The following is a 20,018-nucleotide window of genomic DNA, read 5'->3' as shown; positions in this document are numbered from 1 at the left end:
ACAAGTGGGTACATGGTGCATGGGTAAGTGATGATGAACAAGGTTCAGTTTTGTCATCTTGGTGGTTTGCAGAGGCTTCTTCCCCTCCTTGCAGTCTGCTTTCCAAATTGGGTTTTAAACTAAGAATACAATTAGAGGTATAATTCCATTAATATTGCTTGTGATGTCATAAAATGTTTTGAGATTCTACAAGATGAGAAGCTTCAGTTAAAATATGGAAGCATGTACAGAATAAATGCATATGAAAATATAAATATATGTATTTTATATAAATTAACTAAATATATTTTACATGTTAGTACAATCTGCCTGATGAAAGCACACCTACAGATCTGCCAGAGGCAGAACGACAGCACAGAGAACAGGAGCCCTTAGACCAGCCCCTTATTCAGTCCAGGCTCATCATCACAGCCAGCTGACGGAGCTCATCATGATCCTCATTCCTGATACTCCAGAGCAGAACCTCCTGTTTGCTTCCCTTCACTGTCAATCAGGAGACTGGGCTCCCTGTAGATCATTTTGTTTCATCATTGTCAATTTTAAAGCTATTGACTTTCTGGTTTGCTAAGAGTAAACATCACCTGCAAAATTACGGCAAAAAAAGAAGTGTAACAAAGCATTTCTCAAACAATCCAGTCGATATCAGAATCATATTTGCAAAACACTTACTGTAAGTTACTAACTGCAGGATATATTACAGCACTTGGAATCACAGTATATAAATGCCTTTGAGGTAAAGAATTTATCTCAAGAGGATTCTTATGTGAAATAACAGCTGATGAGCAAATAAAATGCAGCATCTTGCAAAGGATTATACAGACAACCCGTGGCACAGATAGAAACGGATCTCTAATTTCCTGAATTGAGACTACACACTTTTCCTGTAAACGGTATGATTTATTTCTGCTTGTCCAGAGTAGGGCTGTAATTTCATTACAGTTTCTGGGAAGACCATAAAGCATACCAGAAAAGAAACTGTTCAGAATACAAAAAACTAATGTAAGTAGAAAGTGCTGGTTTAGTTTAGGATATTTACCAAATAAAACTAGTTTAAAAATATATTCATTCTTATTTATTCATGTTTACACAGCCTCTACCTGTATCCAGATAAAAAAATAAAAACAAAAATTGAAACTAACAAAAATATTTCTCCCCTTTCCACCTACTCTTTAATTTTTTCCTCCTCAAAACCCAGAAATCCAACAATTAAACCTACAACAAGCATAATTACTGATTTCTGACCCAGAGGTGCTACAGGGAATCCACAAATCTACACAATACTCTTGAATCTATTAGAAGCTCTTAGAATAGAATAGCTAATGAAGTTATTAGAATCTCTGAATTATATGAAAGATATATGAGATCTCACATTACCAGATAGTTCCCTGCTGGGTATAAATATGAAGAGGAACATGAATCAAATTTCAGTTTCCAAAGTCACTGGAAGGGAATTCTTTCATCTGACTCAATAGTTGCCTATTCAAAATTACAGCACTTGACTAAATTAAAACTCCCAATGGTATTTTACATCCCTTTGTTTTAGTGTACATAACATACTATATCTCGAAGGAAACCAGCAAGCCTACACTAGAAGATATGAATCTGTGAAATTCAGGTTATCCTTGCCCCTCCACAGCTCCATTAGAGCTGTATCAACTCCAGCATCATAAAGCACCAAACAAAAGGACAAAAAGTACAGCCTGATACCATAACAAAATTAATCTGGTTTAAAACTGAAGCGAATTAGATCTTTACCAACCAGTCAGCTGCAGATACTTTCAAAAACAAAGCACAACTCTGCATTCATTTGGAAACTGAAACCAAGTTCTTAATACAAACATTTTTTTAAAATAGATCTGCTTTTAAAATTATATGAAGAATACAAAACATCTGTTGTTGTTCTCAAAGCCAATATGCATCTAAGAAAGTTTATCACTATCTTACTGATGCAAGATTTCATTTTACCAAAAACACTGGGAAAACTAAACCATTTCACATAAATAATGTATTGAACACTATATTCCCTTCCAAACTACTCTCCAGATACTCAGCAAGTGCTACTGGGCATGACAAGATCCCTAGAAGACAACCACAAAACCCGTTTGCTAACAGGAAGAGAAAACGTGTTCCTTGAAGATGAGTGAAGTTCAAGACTACACTTCTTCATTAGAAACTGAGTAACTGTCAGTGTTCACAAGAACTCCCTTTTTAAAACATCTACTGTGTCACCTCCAGAATACGTGAACCGCTCTTACTCTCATTTTCGGGTGACAAACTGTAGAAGTGGTAATCAGTAGTGACCTGGCAGCAGAGCATTGCTACATCCCGAGAATTAAGAAAATAAACAAGGTGGTTTAAGTATTTTCAGCATGCAAGAAGTCTTGTTTCTGTAATGTCTTCTTACGTAAACATACTTAAATCTTCTCAGGATAGTACATGATAATTTTTCAGAATGTGTACCAGCTAAGGAAAAGGGTTTTCGGGAAAAAAAAAAACACCAAAACCCAAGCAAATAAACAAACAAACAAGAATATATCACAGGAAAGAGTCCAAAGATGTACAATAAATACAGTGCAATATTTGCTATGGAAAATACAATTAGACCCTTTTAAGCTACTACATTAAATTCTAAGGTGAAAGACTGCAAAACGCTCCCCAGAAAAAAAATTTCTATATCCTATCCTCCGCTGAGACAGCACAGTGACTATTATTTTAAAAAAAGGTACACTGAAAGGCATACAAAGTTGTTAGCTTATTCTTGCAGTTTGAATAGCTGTACTACACCAAGTGAATAGCAAGGAAAAAAAAAACCAAACCAAACCAAATAAGCAAAACAAAACTACTGAGAAAGCCAAGTCTGGCTAAGTATCGAAATCTGCATCAGCACATTGCTGACAACCTAAAGAATAATGGCTTCATATATCTTTTCCTCCTATAAGTAGACTATACTTAACTTGCTTTATTTTTGCATCCATACATATCCTGTATACGGAACTGCATCAGATGAAAAAAACACGAACAGTACTTTGATTTTTATTAAACCATAACATCTTACACTTGCAGGGTGAGTGCTCCGTAACTCCATAAAACTACTTTAATCAGTGCGTGATACCTCCATAAGTGATTTGATTACTTGGTACGTAACGAAAACTGTAAAGCACTTAACAGCACAGACCACTCACTCTGGTAGATAGATACCATTAAAACTCAGTACATCCAGCCTCCACTTGTTGAGACAAAACTGCTTTTCCAGAAACTGTGATTCAGTTCTACATTAACACAAGCACTTTCAAAATAAACTCATTTAAGTTTTTCACTGGGTTTTGACTCATTTTTCCCAGTGGAGGTATTCTAGATGTTCATATAGGTCATGTCAGAGATGGAAAAATCTGTAAAAATCCTGTGCTCAAAATAATCTTTTGAAAATACAAGTAGAGCACATAGAGAAGAAAACAGGAGTAACAGCTTTAGTCACCTACTAGGACAATTTATTGGAAAATACATGCTCAAAAAATTCAGAAATAAAACTGAGCGTCTTTGGTTTAGGTAAGAAAAAAACCAAATATCCCTGTTAAGAATTCCCTACTGAGATTAATTTAGTTAAGCAGGAATCTACATATGTGATCAAGGCTGCCAAGAAGACAAAGCTTCTCTTCAGGAGAAACCAGATCATAGCACTTTCTAGGCTGACTTGAGGCAATTCCAGTAGAAATTACTACAAAAATAACTGACATCGGGCTCAACAATTTCTTCTGTTAGATGCAGCATATTCAGACACTACCTTTTTGCAAAAGAAAGAAAAAGAATTTAAGAAAGACAGTGAGGGACCTACTCTACTTCTAATTCGTTCTTCCTTAATTAAAGAACCAATTGCACAACAATTCTTAAACAGGAGTCTAGATGGTTAAAAGGCAGGCTGAGATTTTAAATGAACCTCATCTGAATGAACCTTCAATAAGTTATTTTTGCTGTGGGCTTTCTCCCCTTTCCTACATACCTGTTTTCAAGGTCTCCTCAGACTACTGAAAAATGGCAGTTATATAAATTTTTGTTTAAATAAAGTATTTTTTAGGAGTAAAGTCTTCATATTAACTATTTCTACACTGCTTGGATGATTAAGAATGAGGCAGGAATGACGCTCTCATTGGTTTGGGAAAATAGCAGAGTTTGCATGGACTAAGCTTCACTAGAGAAGAGTACCTTCTGAAGGATTTTTTTCTTGAAAAGATATTAACATTAATTTAATTGAAATAAGCATACTGTGCTTTGCTACCAACTCTATTTTTTTGTTTTCAATATAAACAAACATTTTGTGGTATCTTCAGACCTTTTGCTTTCATGTCCATGCCTAGAAAATACATGAAATTAAACAGCCAGCCAGTATCCCCAAATTCATTTTACAGAAAGTAATCATTACTCATTTAATAGTATGACCTTTTGTTCCTTTAAACTATGCCACAATTAGTACTACAATTCAGAAGAAATGAGTCCGTACCTCAGCTATCTGTAGGTATACATTTCCTCATCTGGGCTACGCAGTTTGGTCTTCTACCGTATCTGTTAGCAATTCTGTACTTAAATATAGCCACAATACGCTATATTTTACACAAATGTTTTATACCTATTATATACAAGTATATGCTACATACTTACTTTTTAGACACAATACAATTATATTTAAGGCAAATGATGGCAAGTGAGGAGCTATAAAAACTCAGTCTCACAGGGGACACCATATGAACCGCGTTGAAGCTCCTAGGACCAAGGTCACTTATGAATGAGCTTAAATCTGAAGAGTATGATCCCACTGACTTCAGTGGGGATAGTTATGTGCCTTAGGCTAAATAAGAGCTTAATGCTCCTCTGAGATGATTTCACGGCAAATTCTTGAAGCACTGAACAACTGCCGTTTCTCAAAGGGAAGATGTCTAAGTAATCTTTGATATACCAGTGATGTATTTCCCCACAAACTAGCGAACATACATATATACAAATGAGTAAGGACACAGAAGAGATCTGAATCTATAATGAACTTTAAAAAAGAAATCAAAGGGATAAGCAGTAAATGTGAAACATGCTGAGTCATCCTTGATACAGACAGGGATTTGAATAGAACAGTAAAGGCAGGGACCTACATCCTAATGCTATCAAAATCTCAAATATATTTTTGGAGCTATAAACATAGGGAAAATTCATCCCCACACATAATTAGAAAGTAGACCAATCTCTAAAGAGATCTGCCGACTCCAGTATGCCTAACCTATCATTTATAAATACAATTAGCGTTATTAAATAATCACAGCGATTACATTCTACAACATAAGAAACAAAATAGTCTACTGGGAGTCAGCATTCTCCATTGCTATAGTAGTAAAATCTGTCTTGGTTGTGTGGACTTTTAATCTTGGACACAAGCAAGATTTGCCATCTTTGACCTACAGTTTCAATATATGCTGTCACCTGAACACAGTTAGCTGAAATCAAGAAGTAACTGAAGGTAGAAAATATGCAGTCTGTCCATATCATTCAAGCCTCATATATTGAGGTACAAGAATGTAAAGCAGAAGGAAGCCTATCAAAATAAAGTTTTTAATAGGAAGCAAGCAGAACTAGGTCAAGAGAAGGACTAAAGATGAACAAGTAAGGGGTTTTTTGCACAACACTTCTAAAATGAGCTGAACTTGCAAAAGAAGTAACTGATTGTATAGGGTAGAGTTGCAATCATAATAAATCCAAATGTCATCTACAATAACATAGGCTCCTGCAACTTCCAAGAAAGTACAGAAAGCTTGTCAGCAAAGAAGACAGAAACGACATTCTAAATGTGACTGGGGGAGTGAGGGGGTGGGGGTGACCAAAACGACCTCACTTGTATTTAATAAGAAAGTCATACAACTGAAAGTGTCTTTTACTTACAGTTACAAAACCTGGGAAACATAAATTCTCACACTAGCAGAAAGCACAGCTTTTTCTGTTACCTCCTCTGGGCTCACTGTGTTCCCTTTGCCACCCTTCTAGCACCTGCTACTGAGCTGATTCAATGGCTCATTACTCCTGTATGCCAAGAGTAAAAATCCTCGGGAGCTTTTCTTGCAATTAAATAAGAGTGTAGGCTATTGTGAGACTAGATATACCATGCAATTTACCTCTGCCTCACTTCCTACACATACTCTGTTTGCTGTGGAGAACAAGGGGAACAGCACACATTGCAAGCATTGCTTGTATTATGGAGCTCCTACTTATGATCCCTGCAGGTTGAAGGACGTACACCTGGACTTCATTCAACTTGTTGATTTCTCTTCAGTATAGACGGACAGAATAATACTTCTGCTGGTACCCAAAATCTACAAGAGTTCAAAAAATTCTTTTAAGCTGCTTGCCATGTATCTATCATTCTAAAGGAAATATAAAGGGACTTCATTCCAAAATATGTTATTTTTCTGAAAAGCTATGAGATTTTCCCATGCCATTTTTCCTGCTTAGCTCTATTCATTTTCCCTCCTTACCCCTGTTATTTTCTATCAGTGATAACTCAGTGTCAAAGGATCATGGTACAAGAGTCAACAACTTAGTACAAGGCAATGCCTTCTGCCTGGTGAACTTTCTTCCACAGGTAAAACCAGCCCTTCCAGATGCACACAATGATAGTCACCAGTTTCTGCATGCGAGTAACTCCACACAGCTCTGAACAGAGCATCTGTGAATACAGGTGTGCTGTACTTGCAGATTGAAGGGCTTTGATTGAAAATCCTCAGAACCAGGAGCTATTTGCATTTCATCTAATACACATTGACAGTAAGATGGTCAACTAATGTATGTCTCATTCTACAATAGAAAACATAATTTACAAGTACATCATGTCAGTAATGTTATATTAAGAAGCATAAAGGGTATCTTTTCCTGAACTCCTCATGCTGCAAAAATCTCCAAACAAGTCAAACAAACAAATTAAAGATTGAGTAGGAAAGAAAAAAATGAAATTGAACATTAAAAATATGAGGGGGTTTTTGTGTTTTATTCATGGAGAAAATGCATTAGAAATACAAAGGCTTGTCAAAACTATTTTCTGTGAAACTAACCATTTTGGGAAAAAGCACAAAAATAATATTACAACACAGCTGTATTTTCATTTTATCTGCTGCCTGCTTTTCAACTTCCAAAGTAGTGTGTTTTTGCAATAAATTGCTTTTTATAAAGAAAAACTGTGAAATAAAAATTGGTCAACTCAGGAAGATCTTCAGCAGGTTAATCATGTTGCCTGGGCTTTTGACAGTCAGCAAAATCACATCCTACTATAATAAAGAGAAATTTACTACCAACTCTTACCTTTTGTTTTTTTCTTTTTTTTTTTCCCCCTCCCATATATGTTTCTCAGGCCCTAGGGCCTCTCTAATTTCCTTAACCTTTGCAAAAACACCACCAAAAGAACCCCCAAACATATGTGAACTGTGTTTGTGAAGCTGGAAACGTGTAGAGAGTGAAAAGAAAATGAGCGCATTATCCATCCTCCAAACAAGAAGTACTACACTCATTTACCATCAATGTTTTATTTCTCACTCTTGCAGATTCAGCAGTTACTGTGTTACAAACACCACCTGTCACTAGAGGTCCTCAAAAGTTAGGTGTGACGAAACAACGTGTTTAAAACCCAAAATCAGCTCAAAGAATTGCTTTTGGTTTATCAGGTATGTTTTACATTTACATACATACTACTACTAGGTACATACATTTATGTACATGCTACTTTCAGCAGGTACACATAGGACCCTGGGCAGAAGGATGCTGCACGGGCCTGCTGCCTCCAGGGGCTCCAGGGCTGGGGAGATCTCTCCTTCCAAACTGCAGGGGCTCAGTTGGGATGTCTGTGCTCCAGCCTGAATGACGCTGCTGCCACTTGCACATTTGCAGCTTCAACCAGTAGAGAAAATGAGTTTATATATCAGAGATACACAGACATACCCAGGACACTGACATGGCTGGACACACAGACTGCACAGACAAGGCACTGCCTGCAACAGCCCCTGTGTACAGGAGACCAATATAAAATACAAACACAGCCAGCTAGGTCTTTTCCTCCTCTTGGGCTGCTGAAGACTTAACGTCACTAGTGCAAGCACACACTTCTCCACTCTGGATTCACACACACATTTGTGGATCCTTCAAGCACCAGCACAGCACCTCTGGCTGCCCGGCAACCTGCCCACATCCCAGCCCCTCTAACCACTTTGTGCTTTGATAAACTTTCATTTTAAAGCTGTCCCCTACAGAAACGATTTCATGGAAGAACTTTGAATTTGAAATCAAGTGTGTGAGATGATGATGGCCAGGCATTCTTCACTTTGGGTCAGATTGGACAATCTCAAAGTAAGCCTAAGTACAAAAGGCAAAACCAGAAAATTTCTTCACGGTCATCTGTCAGTGTTTATTTCAAATTGTTCCTTTGACAAAGGTGTACGATTTCTCTCTTTATAACGTATTACAGAAAACTAGCTAAGCTATACAATCGAAAAGCACAAACTTCTGGGAGTCTCTGAGACGCCAAAACATTCTCAAGAAGCCTATGTCACCCTGACCTACTTCTGAAATGCTTTCTACCTATTGACCTCCCTCCTAAAGCTGAAACTAAGCTGCATCAACTCTCAGGGCTTGCTTACCTGCATATCTTGTGTGTGTGTGCGTGTGTGTGTGTGTGTGTGTGAATTCCGTCCCCCTCAAGGGAAGCTGGAGGCAAAAACAGAAATAAAAACTGGTAAGATCCAAACAATATTACATATTTGACAGAATCCTCATCGGGACAAAAGAAGGGACAACAAGCTCTCTCATCACAAGAAACTCAGGTACAACAATAAAGTCAACTAATATTTTCAAACACTACAACAGGTATGACCCAAACTTTGAGTAATAACGACCAGTAGGTACAATTGTGGTAAGAGTTAAGAATTAATTTATTTGAGCCCATGCTTCAGTTGATTAGCATGATAGGCCTTTGCAATATTTTTTCTTCCTATTATGAAGGAACTTGAGGTTTGCTTTGGCATTTTTTCAGCAGAAAAGAAAAATAACAGAAGGAGTAATCGTAGTTACCGGACACACTAGCAACAGCAGTGGCAGTGTCAGCTCGACTTCCTGGAATGACACATGAAGTAGCACAAAATATAGCATGATTTGCCTCTAAAGACTGTAGTAACTCTAGTCATTAATACAGCTCCATCCCAACATCCTGAGTTCTCTCAAACTTTAATGCCAAGTCCCTGTGACTACAGGAGTACCCCTTTCTACATACTACAACAAAGTGACTAACTTACAGTAATACCAGAAATATGCATCAAAGAGCCCAACTAAACCCAGAAGACCTAGACTCTATACCTTTAACTATCAGACTACCCTTTCTTTCTTTGTCTAAGAGTGGACCTACAAGGATCCCAGAGATAAATACTTCAAAATATCAAAAGTCATTACTTAAACTTTCTAGACACACATAGTTTGTTTGATCTTGAATAAGGACCATTGCAGAAGTTATATGGAAGATGGAATCACTTTTATATAAACTGAGTTACAGCTGTTACATAGAGTAATTGTGAGCTCATAATTGTTCCTCTTAGTCCCTAAATCTCTTGGTTGTACTCACAGAAAACTGAGAAGAAACAGCATGCTCCTCTCAAGTTCTTATCACATTTCCATTTTGGCAAGACATCCTGTCCAGGTCTTTGTAAACTCACAAAGCAGGACAGAAAAGCAGCATTTGGCACTCTACTTCAACTTTGCCATCTGAAAATGCAGAATTGCTTTAAATATGATGGCATGCTTTGATTTGTCATAATGTTTATTATTGCATTTCTTTTCTGCCTGCAGATATTAAAGATGTTTCATCTGAATGTATGTATAAAATCAAACGAATGTAGAAAGACAGTATGCCTAATTTAATTACTGTCCTGGTGCTTTCAGTAAATGATGGCGGAGCATACCAATATGAATGAGGATTTGTAACTAAATGTCACACTATAATTATGAAAGAACAGGAAATGGAGATACAGACTCTGACTCTAATTGCTCCATACAAATGCATCTCACTCACAGTATTCTTTTATGACCTTGAAACTGAGGACTGTGCTCTTTTGCCCTTTTTGTCTATTTATGAAGGAAAATCCTCTTGGCATCTAAATTATGATGTGATGTCCTGTGATACTGATCTTCTAACTGCTTCATTTAACTGAATAGGACTTACAAGTACATACCATTAATAAAATTTGTATCAGCCAAGAAAGGAACCCAACATACTGACCATTTGAACATTATCAGTCCTTTACCCCTCTTCATACCAAAAAAAGCTAAAAATACTAATTTGCTCAGGAAACTGAGTATTTTTCCTCTATTCACTGAGAACACATGGCACAGGCCAATTATCTGTAGTATCTAAGACATGCTTTAAATATATTCTGAGAGAAGCACAGCTAGAAGCTAGCCTTACATGCCTCTTACAGCTTATCAGCTAGGGTGGTTTGCAACTCAACTTTTCAGGTAAAATACAGTAAAAGAGTTTTAAGCTAAATTGGCGGCAGCTCTGCATTGTGGGGTTTTCTTCAGTTAAAACTCGAATAAGATTACACCATTCATTTGTATAAATAAGAGAACAAAAACAGGACTCTCAACTCAGTATTTCTTTTTCAGAATATGGACCAGGTTGCTCCAAGATGCTGGAGGACTAACCTATATTAGCCCAGAACTTCTGTTTAGTTTCATTCTAATTTAATAGTAACAACTTTCCTAGTCATTATTTCTTCTCCTTATTTTCAGTAACTTAAGCTTCAAGACTCCTAATAACACACCTAGCCACAAGCATGCAATTTCTGAATAACAAATACGCTTTTCACATTTGATAATGCTACCTATTCTTCCACTGCAGAGCCTGGAAAAATCCCTTTCCTTTCCTTCGTGGCCAGCGCTCTTTCAGAAGCTGTAGATCATGGTTAGAACAGTTAAGATTATTGCAAGTTTTATTTCGTTTCCCTAGAGACCTGAAGTTACTTCATTACTGTGTAAGATTTATTAAACAATGCTTCAGGGAAAATGTGTAGCCTAGTAGCATAGGTTGTCCTGAAAATACAAAAATCCCTGTTTCTAGCTTTTTTAGTTATGGAGAAATTAGTGCATGTGACTCTCCACTCCGTACTTCAAAGCCATACTGGAAAATGGATGTACATGTGAAATGAGGCTGGCCACACTGTTATCAGGTTATTATATAGTGGTATAAGTAATGTAGCTAAGTCACACACCAGTTTCTGTTATGTTCAGTATTAGTAGTGCTCATCGTGCATTCATTATCTTATTGTCCAAAATCTGTAGTGACAATACAAGATGCTACTGAGCTAAATAACCTGTGAACCTCCTTTTCAGCAGAGACACAGATCTCCTTGTTACTTTAACGTCACAATGTCTATTTTCTTCAAAATGTGTAAATACAAGCTGAAATATTATCACACATATCAAGCAGAAAACCAAAGGGTTGCTGCGCTCATTTAACCTGTTCTGTAACATGCACACCTCTAAAGGTGACATTTGGGAACGCTGAAGCTTTCAAGAGAACTCAAGGAGTTGGGTGCCCAGTTCCAATTAAAAATCAAAATGTGTCCTTGTTTCTAAACACAGAAACATAATTTGTTGCCAAAGATACATTCATGAGTAAAGCAATACATTCAAATTACTTAAGTCTCTTATTGCTGTTTCTAAACAGTTGTCTGACAAAAGTATAGTTAGGATAGTTTGGGGTTTTTTCCTATTCTCTATTTAAAGGCAAATTAAAAACACTGAAAAGTCTGCTTTCCTTGCACTGACAAACATGAATGGACTACATGGGCACTTTGGCAGACTCTCAGAGACAATGTCTGCTTGGGAGCAGGTCTGCTTTGCCAGAAATCTCAGGAAAAGCATCCAGCAATTGGTATTTGCCCCTTTCGAGCTTCTGTGCCAGCCAGTGCCACTGTCTTACAAAATGAGATACCATCCACCCAAACAACAGCAGGGCTAGTGCCAGAGCTTGCTGCCCACACTGTCCTCCATAGAGCTTGATGTTGACTCCAGGCTTCCAACAAGAGCCACCTTTTGGCTGGCTGAGGGCTGATCCATGAGCCAAAGGCACCCTGCAAGGCCCCTGCTTCAGGCACGCTAACTCGCTTTCAGTTTCAATGAATGCCAGCTGATCCACCCTAAGTGAGGAGCTGGCTTTCGGTGTTTTGCTGCCAGAGTAGTATAATATATAAATAAAACATGTTTTATCTATTCTCTTAATGCATTTAAACGATCTTTCACATTTCATAAGCAAGCAAATTTATTTCTGTTTTACAGTTTGTAACTACCTGTGTTAATAACCCAATATCAGCACTGAATTTTTCTGTACATTTCTTTTATAGCGTTTGTATTTCTCCCACTCCTGATCAAAAAAACCCACCCAAAACACCAAAGGGGTTCTGCTCAGCAGTCCTACCCTCCATTAAAAAATTAATAAAAATAATTAGTGCATTTAATTAATAGGCACAGGAGGAACTCCAAACCCACCACAGAATTTTCACACAGCTTGCTCATCACATTCAAAACAACTCAGCAACTACCTAATTAATATCACTGGGTCATTACACCAACACTTTAGTTTGACTGGCTACTGATGCAATTGATCTGCAGGCTATCTTGCTTTAAAAGAAATACAATAAAAACTCCCGACTTTTAGTTCCTAAAAAACAAGTATACTGCCTTTTTACTGGCAAAGCTGCCAGTATCTAACGTAATTATGCTACTAAAAAATCATAATCTGATAACTAATTTGACATTTAAATAAGCATAAGTTGTGCATCCACCTCAAAAAAAAAAAAAAAAAAAAAAAAAAAAAAAAGAGGTTTCTATCTTGCTCTTTGAAGTTTGCAAAACCCATTCAGTAATCTGTCAAATCAATAATACATTTTTTTGAATTAAGAAATCCAAACATTCGTGTGGTCAGAGTGTACTCTAGGCCAACACACGTTTCGGGTCTTACTAATGTGCACTAAATTAAAAATGACCTAATACAAACACATGACAAAGACTGGAGCCCACAGTTTCCAACCACCTCACTGAAACGTGCCTCTCCCTGCTCATTGCTGACAGTTCTAAGCTGACACCACACCAGAGCATTACAGTTTCAACATAAAGAGCATCTGTTGAACAACTACTTTTCTATTTTTTATTAGGTATATACAAGCAAGCATTACATTGTAAGAGTGATACTACTACATCAGAACTTCATATGCTCATTCCTTTCAATTATATTAACAAAAGCTACACCAAGAAAAGGCCCTTCTTCTTGAACATCCAGTGACAGAAGAAAATATATACAGTACATAAAAGCTACTCCCACCATGTCATTTTCTCAAGTCACATATACTCTTTTACATTCTTAAGCCTCAAGCAAGTACCAAAACATGTATTACCACATATAGAATTAAGCAGACACTTGAGAAGCTTCTAACAGAGATGGTCTTTGGTTTGAACAAAACCCTATCTCTGAAAGTGTTTTTTTCAGGAGTTGAACAATAATTAGATGGATGCTAAAATGCCCTTTCACATTTCCACTTTTACTTCATTTTTCCTAAATAAACAAATAAGACAAATGATTTCTGAAATATGTTAGATCACTGCTTTACAGATGAGGCTGAGGCATTAAATCCAAAACGGCTTAAGCTCCATCCAAAGACAAATCTCTTCTAAAAATTATAGCCAGCTACATTATTCAAAACTATTCAGCAAGCATCCAAGCAACCACACAATGAATGCAGCAGGCCAGTCAGGGTGCCCAAATAATCAGTATCGCACTCATGAATAGTCACTACGTAGTGGGGAGTCTGATGTGAAGATGACACATGCGTGTGCTTAATATGCGGTACCTGGAGCAGACCCCTGAATTCAGCTGGACCACCTGCAACAGATCCCAGCTACACACATACATCTTTGTAGAAAGATACAGGGGCACCAGTTTTATGACACCTATGGCAAATAGTTAAGAAATTTAAAAAATACCTTGGATATCTATGGCCTTGCGAACTTTAAGAAAAGGCTACTATTTACTGCAGTCGTCATTTAATAACAACACTAACCTTACAAAATTAAGTAGTTTTTCAACAGGCTATGGCACAACACAAGTGCACAACTCACCCACATGAATGAGCTTTACTTGAATAAATTCCCCACTGATCATATCACTGAATATATAGCTCTTCCTTATACATAATCAATACTCTGAATCAGTCATGTTTCACCTGGGAAAAAGAAACTGAATGAGATCAAATTAATGCTGTCACTTTCTATAAACCAGCAACGGTTTGCTGCTACAGAAACCATTAACTTCATTATTCTGCAATAGGAAATCAACACTGTAGCATATTTTAAAAGTCTAATTTACTTAGAGAAATAAAAAGGCACGCTCAAGGCTCATCATGTATGTCATATTATGCTTAGTTTTAAACATTCCAGATCAAGAACAGTATGCAAAAACTTCAGTGAATCAAGTTGATTAATGCTTTGCATTTGTATGCAGTAGTGCTCTACATTCACTGAGTACTACATAAATATTATTGTATTAAATTTTAAAACAATTGTGTTAGGTGGGAAAATAAAATGTTTGTCTTGCATTCTTTATCTCGGCAGTAGCTTTAAAACAGAAACAAAAGTAGTAGATTAATGCAGTAAACTCACCTATGGAGAGATCAGAAACGAGGGAGTTGCAGACTTCTAAAGCTGTGCTAAGACTTGCAGAGCACAGAAGTCTACATTCAAATTAGAGGCACCTACATGAGGTTTGCAGGTATCTCCTTATCTTCAATTGTGTGGTTATAGAAAAGGTTAGGGATATTTTTTAATTTTCTAGTACTTATCAAGGTTCACAGTGCCCTTTTGCAGGGACACATTTCATGAGGATGCTGCTGGAGGTCAAAGAGCTCATTAGGGCAAAGCTGAGAGGACAGAACAAAAACAGGAGTAAAAAATGGGTTGGAATAATAAATTAAAAAAAAAATCATAAATAATGAAAGAGGTAACAGATCTTTGTCTCTTTCTCCTTTCTAACTCTGTATTTTAATTTATACGGCATTCCACTTTCTGGAAGAAAGTCTCCTTGCCTGACAATTGGCTCCTAGCTCCTCCTTTAAAACTTGCTCCTTAGCAGCCACTTATCCCAGAAATCCTTCCAACAGTATCTTATTTTCCGTTCATAAATGGTCACTAAAATTATGGTAAATCAATACAATTATTTTGTTAAATTATTATTGTCAACTTCAGTAGAAAGTCAAAAAGATATACGCTCAGCCTAGTAAATACTGTACTTTTTAACCACAGTAGCTAGAAGCAGAAGCTATTGTAAATCAGGCCATAACTAACAAGTCTCTAAAAATCTGGAGCTCCTAATGGCAGTTAATAGACTTTCTCAATTCACCATTAACCAACCCATCAACTGTATTTATTGACTGTGGAACTACACTTCAGAATTGCTGTTTCAGTGATACAGCTTGCTGCATACAGCCCTGTGACCAAGAAATAGTTTGTGATATTCAAGTCAAAGAATATGAAGGCTAATATCACATCTTGTAATTTGACTTCTTACAGATTTTCATAGGCTCTTGAAGAGTATGAACTTGCCCCATTCGCTAATTATCCCTCCATAACAACCAGAGAAAGACCTGAATTATTTTCCCTTTACAACTCTTCATATTTCAACTTATTTGTTAAAATACCGAATGAAGCTTCTCTTGGAACATTTTCCCCTGCAGCAATCACCCACAGAATTCCTTATAAGGGGCAAAGTGGAGCACAAGTGAACTGTAACATGGTTCTACGACTGATGGCCTTAACCAAATAAATGCTATAATTGGTATTATATATAATCATATATATTGAGTATCATATATATATCAGTATTAATATTAATCAGCATCAGTTTGCAAAATATCAACAGGATTTTTATTAGGCTACAAATAGTCATAGGGCTGTTGATAACTTTGACTTCCATAAGAGAATGATTTTAAGGTTACCATGCAAAAAGCAGCATTTTGTGTTATATTTTTATACTTATAAAGACTTCCATTTCCACAACAGATCTAGAAGCACATGCATTAGCTCCCAGTTGACTTCAGTACAATACACGTGTCAATGTCAGCTACACAGATCCCTTTCAAGTATTAGGAAAACATAAGGAACTTTTTAGGTGCGTAAACAAATATTCCCACAAAACTGCTTAAATATGTAAAGTTGACAAAACACCAAGCTGAATCCTATATATGATGGACAGCATGTACCAACAGGGAAGAGGAGGCTCACAAGTCTGTATGTCTGGGATTGTCTTTAATGATTTTTGGTGAAGCAAGCCATAGATAAACTATCAAGCACATTGTCTTAAAGAGGCCTTTACAAGAGTCCAACAAACTGGCCACTAGTAAATGCTACAGAAAAGCATCTACTCTTCAAGCTGGTCACAACTGAAAGAATTAAATAGCCCCTTAATTTCATTCAAATTCAATTAGAATATAAATTCCACCATAATAGTACTGGCTCATCCTCAGTGAGTATTCCGTTTTTTTCTTTTTTATGAAGGGACCAAGATTACAGATCTTTTAAAAAACACATATTGCTTCTCAGTTATCTGCAATAGCTTATATATGCATACCCAGAAATATGATCACTTCCTATCTGGTGAGTTTACAAAAGATTGAACCTCTGCATTAAACTGGTTGTATATCTTGGACATGATCACTTGATCATTTCCGTGTTCCCATTCTTATAAAAATCACATCAATAATATTTGATAATGCAATTGAGGAAGCTTAGAAGAATTCTATTAATGTACAAATGGAGAGGTCTATTAGAGAAAACGAACAAGCCCAGAAGTGAAAACAGAGAATGGGTTAATTCAGAATTACTAGAAAGAATTTTTGTTGAAAAGTCTTAAATCCTGGAAGCAGGCCACAGCTTAATATAGCAATCAGAAAAGCAATTTGTCAAAAACATTTAGATGTCAGTATCTAACTCTAGGGTTTTATGTACTTCAGTGATAGGCAAACGCCAAAAGACTGAAAATTAAGCTTATCTCAGTATCTTAACATGAATAAACATGATGAATTACAACCAGCCATATCTAACCATTTTGTGCCAGATCCTAACCCAGTACAAAGATATCAGCTTTGTGTGGGGAAACTGTGCCAATTTATACTGTGGTTCTGTCCTTCCAACTCCTTCTTCCAAATGAATGACTCAAAAACAACAGTGACAACTAGGAAAATCCTTTTTTTTTTTTTTTGCAGCTAGACCCACCACCAAATAAATGTATCCAAGAGCAAATATTAATAAGCTAAACACCCATGTTCAAAGACAACATGTATACTGCAATGCATGTCCTTACATTACTGCTCAGAATAGAAATGATTACTATTCTTTAAAAGACAATGTATATACTTCTGTTTTAAAAGCATCTCATTTGTTCTGGATAATGAGCCAAGAGTATAAAGATTATGTGTCGTATCACATCTCCATCTTAATTAATTTTCTATCAAGTATAATGTCATTTAGGCATTACATTATATCAAGTATAATGTCATTTAGGCATTACAATCCAAGCTGTTCCAGAAGCTGCTACGTATCTTTATAATATACTGGACATACCTTTTCCATCACTTTTAATTAAGCACTTTAGAAATATGAGAAAGGAGGAAAACACAAGTGAGGCCAAGTGCAACATGTTGGGAAGTTTATTTATGGAGAATGGTTCTGCCAGTTAATTTGTTTCCAACAGGTCCAAGGAATGAACAAATCTAAAAACTATGATTCCTCATAAAACATATAGTTTGTTTCTGAAGCTTTTTGACCCACATTTCTTCACAGTTTACTTTCTGTAACCAGTTAATAGCATTATTCAGTACTGTTTAGAAAGGGCCTTTGCTGTGCAGGTAGTTTGTTGTAGACTAGCTCCAAGTAATTTAGTGAACTATAATCACACGCGTATTGCTGCTACAACACTCTATACTCTCTGACTACTTTGCTTTCTACCAAATAAAATAGAACAGATATTTTATCCTATAAGTAGATATGCAAACAGGTTTAAAAAGCACAATACAATGGTCAAATAAAATTATTATAAAGATAATTCAGATATATTAACAGAATGATCATATACAGAACAGTTGAAACATGAGCATAATTCAAGCATTTTATCTGCAACCACTGCTAAATTTGCATCAAAGTAAGAACCAGAACAGAAGATGACAGACACGTCTCACAAACCCCACTTCCACACAAGCCTGTACGAATGTGCACTACATATACCTACTATAGTGGGTACCTATAGCAGGTACCTGTATGGTGGATGAAGAAAGAAGGGTCAGAAAACAGCAGGTAAAAAAGAGGGTGAGAATTACTCCTGCCTAAAAGCATGTCACTGCCATAGCAGAGTATCGCAACAGAGTACAAACTCAAAGCTCTACCTATGATCAAGTACAAATCTCAGATATATTTTAAGCCTCTCTAAACCCTACAGTTAGCAGGAGGTTTTATGTTCACAAACTAGGCCGTACACCATCCCATGTCACAGCCAAAGGAAATGCAGGATTCCCCATTGCAGCTGCCAGACTTACCAAGACCTTGTGTAATCCTATTATAAAATCATCCTGAACACACTGCGAGTTGACCTTAGCTATTGCTATTCATCACAGCACTGCAACAGCACCTTAACCAACTATGAGAGAAAGGATCAAGTAACATTCTTGTCTCAAATCAAACCTTCTTCTTTGGAAACATGCTATTCTGGCACACACAAAACAGGATCACCTATTTTCAGTAACCACATGGGGTAGGCAGCAGTCATTTTAAGTATCTAGAAAACCATATGGGTGCAGGAACTCTAAAGCTGTACAAATCACTTCAATTTCGTAACTGACCATACAAAGTTCAAACGCAGTGTAAAGTGCATTGTTCTGTTAAATGGCAAATGCATTTGGAAATAACACTACAAAATGCGTACTGCTCTTCCCCTTCCAATAAAACAATTTTTTATTTCCAAGTAATTGTACTGAATACGCTTTGTATTTCAAGAATAACTATACCTCACTGAAGATATTCAGTATTTATCTGACTTACCAGAATGATGGTGATGTTGTTCTTCTAGGAACTCCAAGTCAAGCATGAGGTCATCTTCATCCAACTCACAGGAACCCAAGTTATTCAAAACATCCTAATATAGATTAAAAATAAAAAAGGGCATTTAGACAGATGTGTTAACGAAACTGTTCTGCACAAAATCATGAGCAATCAGATATGGGAAATACGTTTAAGCAGGAGCTAGAGAAAATTCTTTTACTGACACTGGACTGGTGAGAAATTGTATGAAACAACTGCCCACGTACAATGCATAAATGCATTAGTCACCATTCTCTGGTTTTACAAGATATTAAAGATTTAATAAAAAAATAAAAAACACCACAGAAGTACAGGTAATACCATCAGATTTTTTTTTTTTTTTGTACTGTTCAATGATTGGCTTGTGTATTTCAAAATTTAATCCTAACTTCTCATGAACCACTATTTTTTTTTTTAACACAACACAGAAGCATCAGTACTAAATTTTTGAATTCTAAGCTCTGCCTGCCCTTACCAATATATTCTGAAGAGAGATTTACTGTTATATTTATCCAAGGGTTAAAGGGACACACATTTAGGAATTCAGTGCAAAAGAGGCTAGGTGATCATCCCAAAGCATCAATATGCCTGTAACACCTCTGTATAGCAATCTGCTGTACCAAAAGCAGAGAAATATAACAGTAGGACACATTAAACTTGTAAAAGCCCTTCCTGACTTCAATTACAACTGTATTTTATGTAACTGTAATTCTTTGAAGTATTTTCTCGCCGTAATTGTTATTCACACTCACTACTTAGGCTTATTCAACTCTTTTGAGTAATTATTTCTTCAAGTCTGTTTTTCACTCTTTCACAAACAACACAGGCAACATCAG

At 36.5% G+C, this 20,018-nt stretch overlaps 1 protein-coding gene across 1 annotated transcript in view; it reads right to left on the bottom strand.

Moving 5' to 3' along the window:
* Positions 1-20,018, bottom strand: part of CCSER1 (coiled-coil serine rich protein 1) — a gene marked incomplete at both ends in the record, with an annotated part of 646,590 nt that overhangs the window by 570,446 nt on the left and 56,126 nt on the right. Inside the window, one exon of the mRNA XM_080638355.1 lies at positions 19,144-19,237. Within this exon, the coding sequence (XP_080494481.1) occupies positions 19,144-19,237 (94 nt within the window). The remainder of the gene's footprint in view (positions 1-19,143; positions 19,238-20,018) is intronic.

This window comes from Psittacula echo (genome assembly GCF_963264785.1).
Source record: "Psittacula echo genome assembly, chromosome: 1".
Taxonomy (NCBI): Eukaryota; Metazoa; Chordata; class Aves; order Psittaciformes; family Psittacidae; genus Psittacula; species Psittacula echo.
Note: the sequence above shows the minus strand (reverse complement) of the source record. Positions and strands in the feature narration are given on the sequence as shown.